Source organism: Amblyraja radiata, chromosome 1 (assembly GCF_010909765.2).
Source record: "Amblyraja radiata isolate CabotCenter1 chromosome 1, sAmbRad1.1.pri, whole genome shotgun sequence".
Taxonomy (NCBI): Eukaryota; Metazoa; Chordata; class Chondrichthyes; order Rajiformes; family Rajidae; genus Amblyraja; species Amblyraja radiata.
The window spans coordinates 1,619,500-1,632,016 of NC_045956.1; the positions used below are offsets into that span (position 1 = coordinate 1,619,500).

The 12,517-nt window shown below is 41.3% G+C and overlaps 1 protein-coding gene across 3 annotated transcripts in view; it reads right to left on the minus strand.

Annotated features, from left to right (window-relative positions):
* Positions 1 to 12,517, minus strand: part of inpp4b (inositol polyphosphate-4-phosphatase type II B) — a 589,015-nt gene that overhangs the window by 76,588 nt on the left and 499,910 nt on the right. For all 3 annotated transcript variants that reach the window (XM_033050984.1, XM_033050903.1, XM_033012170.1), the window contains 3 exons: positions 7,982 to 8,188; positions 6,885 to 7,023; positions 1,640 to 1,812 (listed from right to left, as the gene is read on the minus strand). In XM_033050984.1, the coding sequence (XP_032906875.1) occupies positions 1,640 to 1,812; positions 6,885 to 7,023; positions 7,982 to 8,188 (519 nt within the window). The remainder of the gene's footprint in view (positions 1 to 1,639; positions 1,813 to 6,884; positions 7,024 to 7,981; positions 8,189 to 12,517) is intronic.

Consider the following 12,517-nt stretch of genomic DNA (forward strand, 5'->3'; position numbering starts at 1 on the left):
TCATATCGTATTAACTGAGCCAATAAAAACAAAGACATTTTATTCAATTCCTTGTTTAGATTGTCTATTGTCTACAGATATGTATTACAAAATATTAGGATTCATGGATAAGATATTGTGACATGATATCTGTGCTCTATGTTATTAAGTCTAGTAATTCTTCTGTAAAGACAAATTATGATTTTTTATGTTAAGATATTATTCAATGTTACCTGCTCCTTTCCCTCACATTTCCATTTTTATTGTCTGCTAACATTATTATAATTTTCAGAACCAGCAATGCCAAACAAACTCTGTATTTATTTATCCACTGTTTACAGGGTTATTTCATGGCTCAACTGAATCCCGGGAGACAAAGGTAAGGGGAGCGATTGTCAATACTTCCTTAAAAATAGAAAATCCAAATGTACCAAAATAGATTTATTTTTCTACAGGCTTATAGATCAGACAATTTGACATGAGTTTATTCCTTTCGGTATAGAAGAGCAAAATTCCCCAGCCTAAATAGAATTTAGAGTTATGTATGGCATAGCTTTGCATTGGGAATAGATAATAGTCAGTTCAACTCCCATGAGATTAATTACTGTATTAAAGATGCTCCATTACTGGAAGTGCTGGAACATAATCTAAGCTAAAGTGCTTTCCTTGCCAGTCTACTGTAAGCATGCACTCAATATCCTGGGAACCATTTGCCTCACTCAAGTAGGAAATCTTGAGTTCACATGGTTGCCTGATATTTCTTATGCTTCAAGGTAACTTATCAGAACAAATTCCCTGGTGGTTCATTAGGTGATTATCAGGTGTTCTACTAGCTCATCCATTCAGTATCAGAGCACACTACTCTCTCACGGAACTGTGCTAAATTAGTTTATCTCAGTAGAGTGATTGCAATTGGTTGCCCTAATAATAAGAAAAATTCCAATCACTTCTTGCAAAAGAAAACTGGCTGCATTTGTGTTCAAAAGACTGAATTAGACTGCAATGTGTTTTTTTCCGTTAGAAACTCACAAGTTCAGAGCCCAGACTTTGGACTTGCTTCAGACGGAGAGGAAGAATAATCGAAGAAGCTATTTAAAAAAAAACCTGCACACTGGACATGGATAATTCACCATCCCTAATTACTCCTGAATTGTGGAGTTAGGTAGAGTTCTCTTTTAGAGGAACATTAATGAACCAGTTTTATGATCATTTGGTATTTTCACAATAACTGAAGTTAGTTTTTTTTTTTTAAATGTCTTGATTTAATTAATTATTGTATGGTGGGATTCAAAACTGTTCAAACTCCGGATCAATGGTCCAGAACTCCATTTGCTAATATAGGAATTTAGTATGTACAGTAGTTACACCCAGAGGCTATAATAATTGACATGAGCCTGGATCAAAGAAATGAGTCTCTGGAAGAACTCAGCAGGTCAGACAACATGAAAGGAAATGGACAGTTAATGTTTCGGGTCGTGATCCTTCATCCTCCAGTGGCCCGTTTTTCGTTCCAGCACGTGCAGTCCCTTTTGCCTCCATGAGCCTGGATCGCTGCTTAATGTAGCCAAGGATATCATTGCCTGTTTGCCACACAATTTAATCTACGCACATTTCATCTCAGTCATTCCCTTTGTGTGACATTTGTGAAATATTCACTTACTGCTTGGCTGAACACAATGTCTCTCCTCTGATGCAACGCCAAGGCCTGTGGTATATTGGAACCACAATCTTGAAGAAGAACAAATACCATGGCCTTCTTTGCTCTGTTTATCACTTCATTGACACAATCCTTCAGGGTAACTGCCAGAGGGTACAGTCCTTCATACCAGTCATCTTATAAAACAAATACAATGAAGAAAATTAACAAAGCACAATTTGTATGTAGAAATGCATTCAAATAGTTTTCAAGTTACCCCTGACACCTATTTCACTCTTCAGTTATAGTTTCTACTAGGTCATAAGAATATTTATAAGGATTTTCATTTAATTGCATTCTTCTCAATGGACCCATTTTAAGATCCCATGGAAAAGCAACTTTTTTTTTGCCTTCCATCACAGTGAGGAATGAGGAGGAGCCACTGTGGTGGATGCTTATGTTAAAATGTGTTTTTGAGTGATCTGTCCTTTTTATTGTATGACTGACCTGGCAAATTAAATTCCTCGTATGTTGCAAAACATACTTGGCGAATAAAGTGTGATTCTGATTCCGATTCCACAACTAGCAACGAGGAGAAATTTATCATCATATTTTGTGCTGACAGTTTTGCATTAGTGATCTTCGACTAGATTCCATCAGGCAAATTAGATTTTCCTCATTCAAATAAAAAATCTATTCTCCCTGTTTCCCTGTTAAGTCCTAAAATATGTATCATTGAAATCCACTAATGTATCTGCCTTGAGTTCAATAATTTAAATTATTAACAAATTATGGACAAAATATTCAATATCATTGTCCTAGCTTTATCTTCCATAATGGGACTCTTTTTCATTACCTTCTTAAACTATTCTGTCACTTCTTATACCTTTGGAAAAGTCTTTGATCCATGCGTTTAGATTATCTGACCTTTTTTAACCGACCCTCAGTACTTTTCACATTCCTTTATAATCCTACATTTTCCTTTCATTTTAAACAGTTGATTTTCAAACTATTTATTAAGTGGATAGACTTGGTTTATACTCTCTAGAATTTAGGAGATTGAGAGGGGATCTTATAGAAACTTACAAAATTCTTAAGGGGTTGGACAGGCTAGATGCAGGAAGATTGCTCCCGATGTTGGGGAAGTCCAGGACAAGGGGTCACAGCTTAAGGATAAGGGGGAAATCCTTTAAAACCGAGATGAGAAGAACTTTTTTCACACAGAGAGTGGTGAATCTCTGGAACTCCCTGCCACAGAGGGTAGTCGAGGCCAGTTCATTGGCTATATTTAAGAGGGAGTTAGATGTGGCCCTTGTGGCTAAGGGGATCAGAGGGTATGGAGAGAAGGCAGGTACGGGATACTGAGTTGGATGATCAGCCATGATCATATTGAATGGCGGTGCAGGCTCGAAGGGCCGAATGGCCTACTCCTGCACCTAATTTCTATGTTTCTAAGTTCTATTTGATGCATCCTGATTTCACTTAATTAAAATATGCCTGTTTATTGCTGCATCCTGGTTTTACTTAAATACTTCCCACAAACAACCATTTGCTATCATTTCATTCATTAGTACAGGTTTGGTACAGACTAGTACAGACTGACTTTGGTGCCTTCCCACACAGTGGGGAACTTTGACTCTGCTGTGTGGGGATGTTTTATGTCAAATTCTATAGTGTGTTGTGTTCTTTATTTTTATTGTATGGCTGTATGGGAATCTCATTTCACTGTGTCATCTGGCACATGTGACAATTAAATGTATCTTGTATCTTGTAGGTTGTATTCCGATTTCATGTCACTGTGAATTACTTTGGACTGCATATCTAACTGGAAAATATTATACATGGGCAAAGATTAATGGAGCTGTGCGGGGGAAATATTTTTACTCAGAGTGCTGGGTGCCTGGAACAAACTGCTAGGAATAGTTATGGAGGCAAATAGAATAATGATGTGAAATGGGCGCGTGGATATGCAGGGAATGAAGGGATTTGAATCCAGGTACCTTCACCTGCAACGACAGGAGAAGCAACATCTGTCCCTATACCTCCTCCCTCGACTCTGTCCAGGGACCCCGACAGTCCTTTCAGGTTAGGCAGAGGTTCACTTGCACCTCCTCCAACCTCATCTACTGTATCCGTGGTTCAAGATGTGAACTCTTATATATCGGCTGGACCAAACATAGACTGGGCGATCGTTTCGCTGAACACTTTCGCTCAGTCCGCCCGGGGCTACCTGATCTCCCGGTTGCCAAACACTTTAATTCCCCTTCCCATTCCCGCACTGACCATTCTATCCTGGGCCTCCTCCATTGTCAATGTGAGGCTAAATGCAAATTGGAGGAACAGCATCTCATATTTTGATTAGGCGTCTTACAACCCAATGGTGTGAATATTGATTTCCCCAACTTCAAGTAACCCCTGCATTCCCTCTGTCGCAATCCCTCCCACACCCAAATCGGACCAGCTTCTCGATCTCACCAGCTTCTCGATCTCACCAGCTTCTCGATCTCACCATGCAAACAGCTAACAATCGGCTGTTTCCTTTAACATCGATATTTTATTTTGCATATCTTTAATTCGTTTGTTCTATATCTCTCTAGATCACTCTTGTTTCCCTTTCCCCCGACTAGTCTGAAGAAGGGTCTCAACCCGAAACGTCACCCATTCCTTCTCTCCAGAGATGCTGCCTGTCCCGCTGAGTTACTCCAGCATTTTGTGTCTATCTTTGATATGAATCAATTGCAGGCAGGTGAGATTAATTTTTCTTGCCATTATGTATGGCACATGTACTGTACTTATCTATGTTCCATAAATGTCAGCTATTATTTTTGCTTTTGTTTCAGGATTCTTATCTTTGTCACACTTTCCCTTTTCCCTCTAATGCTGACGTTGACTACGATGTTCTTGTTGTTTCCCAATTGTCTGTTCTTTCCGATATTGTTTTTTTTCCGCATCTTATTCTCTTCAACTAAATGAAAAAGTCAGAACACTGTCTACAAGGTATTATCAATTTGATTTCCTTGCAATACTTTTATCCCTATCTACCCTACGAGTTTAAATTACACATTGTAATGTTTTCACTAATCTTAAATATCTGCCTGAGCCAAATCACCTCTCTATTATCTTTGGTACACAAAAATGCTGGAGAAACTCAGCGGGTGCAGCAGCATCTAGGAGCGAAGGAAATAGGCAACGTTTCGGCCCGAAACGTTGCCTATTTCCTCCGCTCCTAGATGCTGCTGCACCCGCTGAGTTTCTCCAGCATTTTTGTGTACCTTCAATTTTCCAGCATCTGCAGTTCCTTCTTAAACTCTCTATTATCTCCATTGTTTGAGGGTTTATGTTGTAACGTTACTCCAGATTTCTTAAATCTGCGTAAGACAGACTCCGTGTTAACACAGCTCCCTATCATAATAACCTTAAATATCAACACTGCACAAATAATCTATTGACAAATGTCTCTTTCCTTCCTATTTCTCTTAATGATGTACAAGAACAATCTGTATCATCACAGGCCTCAAGTAATGATTAATAGTCTTCATTTCCTACTTTTGTTTTCAATACCTTTTCCTCACTAAGAATCCAACTCTGTCATAGAGTACAATTTTTTTAAGACCTTTACTGATTTTCTGATTTTCTCCGATGACAATACATCTAAATCTTTCACTATAATCACAACCTCTTTCTGTTAAAGCCCCTGCCCCACTTAGGCGATGTTTTCGGCGACTATAGGTGAGTACGCTGTGGCCACATGGTCGCGGGGTGACGCCTGTATGGTCGTGAGTAGCCTCCTCAAGTCACCTAAAGAGTCGTAACGTTTTTCTGGTCGCCGCTGGATTTAGAAATGTTCAAAACTTTTTGGCGACTGGGCGCTTGACGTAACTTGTCTTCTCCTGTCATAGATGCTGTCGTAGGTTGTCACCAGGATGACGCAGGTTGTCACCGGGTGACGTTGGTTGTTGTCGGGTGTTGACTTTGGTGAATTCCATTGGCGACTACCTACGTCAACCTATGTCAGGTACCAGCGACTGAATTGTCTTCAGTTGTCGCCGACAGGGTCGTTGCTTGGCGTAGCTTGTCACGGGTGGACGTAGGTTGACTTTGGTTGCCGTAGGTTGTCGCCTGTGTGGTCGTAGGTTGCTGTAGGTGTGGTCGTAGGTGGACGTCCTAATGGGTCGCCGGTTGTCGGTAGCTTGCCGAGGCTTGACGTCGACTAGGTGGTAGATTGTCGTAGCTTGCCGTAGACATTGTCATGGTGGGGGGGGGGGGGGGTTCCCCTTTTTCGGCGACCTGCTACGACTGTCACAGTCACCGAAAACCTTTTCTAAGTGGGACAGGCCCTTAAGCTTCCCTTAAGGCTTTTAATTATGCATTTCAGTTTAGCCTATTTCAATTTCAAAAAGTGGGAAATATTTGAAAATACATGCATTACCAAAGGGAAATACTTTAATAATGAGAATAAAGATAATGATGTAGATTAAAGCAGATTAATTCCCTTTGATACAGGAGGAAATTATTCCATCGGCACCTTTTGTACTAGAAATGTTAGCACCCCTCTTTCATTGTGATCCACAATTCCATATTTAACTTCCTATGCTCCGCTTTCACATGTTTGTTTACTGGTGTCTAAACCTGTGCTTCTTTTTGAACCCCTCCCACTACATTTTCTCCCTCCTGCCATCTGGGAAGAGGTACAGGAGCATCAGCTGTAGAAGCAGCAGGATGCTAAACAGCTTCTTCCCACAACCAATAGAAATGGTTAACGGACTGTGTCCCCTCCCCATACACATACACCCCCACATCTAACCTCCCCAGAACCTTGACAGCTAGACACCTGTCAAGGTAAAGCCACCAATTGGGGATCGATTGTTCTGTTTGAATGTCTGTTTTTAGTTCTATTTTAGATGGTTTGTAACTTGCAAGTATTTTATTTTTTTTTTTTTAATTAATTGCACTGACAAAAACTGATGAGAAACAATTTTTTGTCTCTTCTGTATTTGCAAGTACTCGGTGAAATGACAACAAAGTGAATACTGAATACTATAACACCTATTAAAAGGCAACTGGACAGGTACATGCATAGGAAAGCTTTAGATGGACATGGATCAAATGCAGGCAGGTAGGGCTAGTGTGGTGGGAGCACTTCAGTTGACATGGACAAGTTGGTCTGAAGGGCCTGCTTCTGAGCTATAAGATGCCATGGCTCTATGTCACTGTGCAGTGTCATTTTATTTGCTTTCTTATGATTTGTAATAATTGAAACCACACCTACCACATGCTGAAGAGGGGCTTTGGTCAGCCGGCGAGGAGTTTGACTCACATTCTGGCCTGCAGTCATTTTGTTCCAGCAATCGATCCACCATTGCGATTATACAGTTCAAGCTTTTCCCCACATTCACCCACACCCTGTCCTGCAAAAAGAAACCAATTATATCCAGAACAAAAACACATTTTCTAATCCTGCATTATAAAATGTTAATTGAATTATTAATTATTAAACATTGCCTTCATAGCAGGATTGAGAAATTAATCATAGTTATCATCTACAAGATTCAGAAAATATCATTTAGGAAGAGTAACAAGGGTGAGATTCTTGGTCTCAATTAGGGAGAGGGATCAGCCATGATCATATTGAATGGCGGTGCAGGCTCGAAGGGCCGAATGGCCTCCTCCTGCACCTATTTTCTATGTTTCTATGTTTCTATGTCTATCTCCAATTGTTAGGATTGAGTATCCTTTCTTTATCAGCCATTTCAATGAAACTGAATTGAATTTCAAAGTCATTTCTACTCCATATCACAAACCTAGTCATGATTGGCCACATAGAAACATAGAAACATAGAAAATAGGTGCAGGAGGAGGCCATTCGGCCCTTCGAGCCTGCACCATTCATTGTGATCATGGCCACAATTGATAACCTAACTTAAAAAAGTAACCATAAAGAAATTTCACACTACAATCTTTCTATTTTTGCAACATTTAGTTAAGGAAAAGACGAGGATTGCACAATATTTTTTTCTTTACCCATTTTCAAAATACATTGCCTGTGACTAACACATGGTCGGAGAGAGATATACTGTATTGACGTTCATGAGAGTAAAATGTATCTTTATTCATATTTGATAGATCTTTACATTATATTAAATGCAATAAATGTTTGCCATTAGCAGTTTACATTATTTAAGGTAAAGGAACATTTTCAGAAATCACAGAACTACGGGTAGTTACAAGATGGCAGCACAAGACATACAGGATTGTAATCTTACTGCATTTCTCGCATTAGTCCTAAATGAATTGTTCAACAAAGTACATAAAGAACTGTAAACATTAGCCAAGTATAATGCAAAAGATCTCTAAAAATTCACTTGCCCAATCTTCCTCATCATATTCAGCGTGGTGGGGTATGGAGTCTTTACTTGATCTACGCTCACTGTTTTCAGACTGGTCTTCAGTGCCTTCAAGATTATTGACGAGGGTGGAGCACTTTTTGTTGACGTAGCTTGGACGAGCCTTATGTAGAGCCAACAAGGCACTCCTCACCAACTGGTCTTCAAAAGTATGTACAAACTGCTCAGTCTGTTGAAATATACATACATACATGCACAGATGAATGGATGTAATGTTAAACAAACCTGCCTACTTAAAAGAAACATGGTACATTAATAAATGCAGTTATGAGAATCATAGAACATTCTTCTATTATAGTTAATTTATGTTTGCCTTTTAGTAATGCTGTTCTAGTATAAACGTGAAGTATTTTTGTGCATCAACATTCTTTATCAATGTGGCCAAAATACATGTGCAGGTGATGAATGTCAGCAGGTTATTCCACAACAGAAGGCAATACAGCTAAGTCTGATCAAGTCCTTTGCACATGTACATACAGACACACACACTTAGTTCATATTTTTAATGTACAACTATCAGAACCCCGTTCCTGCCTTCTCCCCATACCCCCTGACTCCGCTATTTTATCCCTATCTAGCTCTCTCTTGAAAGCATCCAGAGAACCTGCCTCCACCGTCCTCTGAGGCAGAGAATTCCACAGACTCACCACTCTCTTGTGAGAAAAAGTGTTTCCTCGTCTCTGTTTTAAATGGCTTACTCATTATTCTTAAACTGTGGCCCCTGGTTCTGGTCTCCCCAACATCGGGGACATGTTTCCTGCCTCTAGTGTGTCCAAGCCCTTAACTATCTTAAACATTCATGATGTAACACTGACAATATTAGTTCTTACCCTCTCATGATATTGTGCAAAGCATTAGAAAATATCAGTGTTATTCATAATTTGAAGTTATCAATGAATGTTGGCAACACACATCGCTTCCACCAGAAGCTGTAAAAGTATTCATTATATCAATGAGTCTCAAAAATTAAGATTCCTGGGTTGACAATTTTATACTGCAATACGTTGATCTGTGCCACTTCTCAATTAATTGAAAGATTTAGCATCTCATTAAAACAAAAAACAAAAATCATATCACTGAATCCATTCCTATTTAAATTCATACTTCAAGGGCAATATTTTGAAAGTCATACAGAATTGAAGATGCAATTAACCATTAACACAAACATGTTTGTAAGTAATATGTCTAGAAAATAGTAAGCAATTACAAGCAAAGCTAGAAATAATCAGAGATTTGTGGCGTGAGAAACACAAGGTCAGAAATTGATTTCACTTGTATATGGGTCAAGCACCAAATCAACCCCTCCCCCCAAAAAATTGTGAAATTGATAAAATGCAATAACATTTAAGAGGGTTTTCACTTTGAAAGGCACTTTGAATTGTGATCTGCACAGGTCCCAATGGGAGAAATATCTGTCATCCAGGGTACACAAAAATGCTGGAGAAACTCAGCGGGTGCAGCAGCATCTATGGAGCGAAGGAGATAGGCAACGTTTCGGCCCGAAACGTTGCCTATCTCCTTCGCTCCATAGATGCTGCTGCACCCACTGAGTTTCTCCTGCATTTTTGTGTACCTTTGATTTTCCAGCATCTGCAGTTCCTTCTTAAAAACTATCTGTTATCCAGTTTGTGCCACTTGACTGCACAGAACATAGAGAAATCATTATCCTCTGAGGCACAAACCCTGTGACAGCCAGACAGCAGTAGTACGCAGGTGCTGTTGGGGGAGGGTGGCTGTAGGTGAGAGGGTCTTTACAGTTGTGTACAGCTGTTTGTCTTCTCCCAATGATAGCCACCCTCGGGGAGTTGCCCGACAAACCTGTACCGATACTTGTGTTACTTGCAACATGGCCACTGAGCCAAACGGAGCATTTCCTCATTAGTTACATTCTCCAAAAAAGAATCTTTGTTGGTTTTCACACAGGCTGAGCACTTTGGAATGTATGCAAACCACCGCCCGGGAGATTTGGAGTTGCTGAAGTTTTCCCAACAGCAGCGATTCTTATATATTCTGCCTGTGAAACATGCTGCATGGTTTGCCCTTTAATTTGTTGGTGCCTGTTAAACAGCAGTTTTTTTCTGAGCCTAGGAGATGCAATATATGTTGGTGGGCCGGCATGAGCAACACGTGGTTACTAACTTCATTCAGTGCGTGTTTGTGATTGGGAATGCACTGAGACACAAAATGGATCATGGCCTTAAAGTACGTCCAACTTTATAACTGGTTTGGTTTATCTGGAAATTATCCGAATACAATTTACTTTGCTTAAAACAATCTTGCATTGTGTAGCACTAAACCAAACTCATTATCTTATGTAAACAACTATACCAATAACATGGGATTAAACCAATTTGGGGCATTTAAGTTCAAGTTCAAGTAAGTTTATTGTCATGTGTCCCTGTATAGGACAATGAAATTCTTGCTTTGCTTAAGCACACAGAAAATAGTAGGCATTTACTACAAAACAGATAAATGTGTCCATATACCATGATATAAATATATACACACATGAATAAATAAACTGATAGTGCAAATAACAGAAAGTGGTTGGTAATAATCAGAGTTTTGTCCGAGCCAGGTTTAATAGCCTGATGGCTGAGGGGAAGTAACTATTCCTGAACCTGGTTGTTGCAGTCTTCAGGCTCCTGTACCTTCTACCTGAAGGTAGCAGGGAGATGAGTGTGTGGCCAGGATGGTGTGGGTCTTTGATGATACTGCCAGCCTTTTTGAGGCAGCGACTGCGATAAATCCCCTCGATGGAAGGAAGGTCAGAGCCGATGATGGACTGGGCAGTGTTTACTACTTTTTGTAGTCCTTTCCTTTCCAGGGCGCTCAAATTGCCGAACCAAGCCACGATGCAACCGGTCAGCATGCTCTCGACTGTGCACCTGTAGAAGTTAGAGAGAGTCTTCCTTGACAATCCGACTCTCCGTAATCTTCTCAGGAAGTAGAGGCGCTGATGTGCTTTTTTGATGATTGCATTAGTGTTCTCGGACCAGGAAAGATCTTCAGAGATGTGCACGCCCAGGAATTTGAAGCTCTTGACCCTTTCAACCATCGACCCGTTGATATAAATGGGGCTGTGGGTCCCCCTCCTACTCCTTCCAAAGTCCACAATCAGTTCCTTGGTTTTGCTGGTGTTGAGGGCCAGGTTATTGCGCTGGCACCATATGGACAGTTGCTCGATCTCTCTTCTGTACTCTGACTCATCCCCATCAGTGATACGCCCCACAATAGTGGTGTCGTCAGCGAACTTGATGATGGAGTTCGCACTGTGGTTCGCTACGCAGTCATGGGTATAGAGTGAGTACAGCAGGGGGCTGAGCACGTAGCCTTGAGGTGCTCCCGTGCTGATTGTTATTGAGGCTGACACATTTCCACCAATACGAACAGACTGTGGTCTGTGGACGAGGAAGTCAAGGATCCAGTTGCAGAGGGATGCGCAGAGACCCAGTTCTGCGAGTTTGGTAACCAGTTTGGAGGGGATGATTGTGTTAAATGCCGAGCTGTAATCAATGAATAACAGCCTGACATATGAGTTTTTGTTGTCCAAGTGGTCCAGTGCGGAGTGGAGGGCCAGCGAGATCGCATCCACTGTTGATCTGTTGTGGCGGTACGCGAACTGCAGTGGGTCCAGGTTTTTGTCGATGTAGGAGTTGATTTGCTCCATGATCAACCTCTCAAAGCACTTCATCACCACCGGCGTTAGTGCCACTGGTCGATAGTCATTGAAGCACGTCACCTTACTCTTCTTGGGCACTGGTATAATTGATGCCCTTTTAAAGCAGGTGGGGACCTCAGACCTCAGAAGTGAGAGGTTGAAAATGTCCGTAAAAACTCCCGCCAGTTGGTCCGCACAGGTTTTTAGAACACGACTGGGTATACCATCAGGACCAGGTGCTTTTCGGGGGTTCACCCCTCTGAAGGATTTCCTGACATCAGCCTCTGTGACTGAGACTGAAATGCCATCGCAGCGAATGGGGGATCGGGAAGGCACATCAGTATTCTCCCTGTCAAAGCGTGCGTAAAACGCATTGAGCTCGTCAGGGAGTGATGTTACACCGGCATTCGAGCTGCCTCCTGGTTTTGCCTTGTAGGAGGTGATTGCATTCAGACCCTGCCACAGCTGCCGAACATCTGTCTCGTCCTCCAGTTTGGAGCAGAAGTCCCTTTTGGCCTTTTTGATGGCCTTACCAAGGTCGTATCTGGTCTTCATGTAGGCCACTGTATCATCGGAGGTGAATGCCCTGTGTCTGGACTTCAGGAGAGTGCGGATCTCAAAGTTCATCCAAGGTTTCTGATTGGGAAACACTCGGAAGGTTTTTGTAGGGATGCAGTCCTCCACACATTTCTTTATGAAGTCTGTAACGACTGTGGCATATTCGTTCAAGTCCGTTGCCGAGTCCTTGAACATTGCCCAGTCTACAGACTCCAAACAGTCCTGGAGTTGTTCTTCTGCCTCCCCCGACCAGCTCTGTGCTGTCCTCACTTCTGGGGG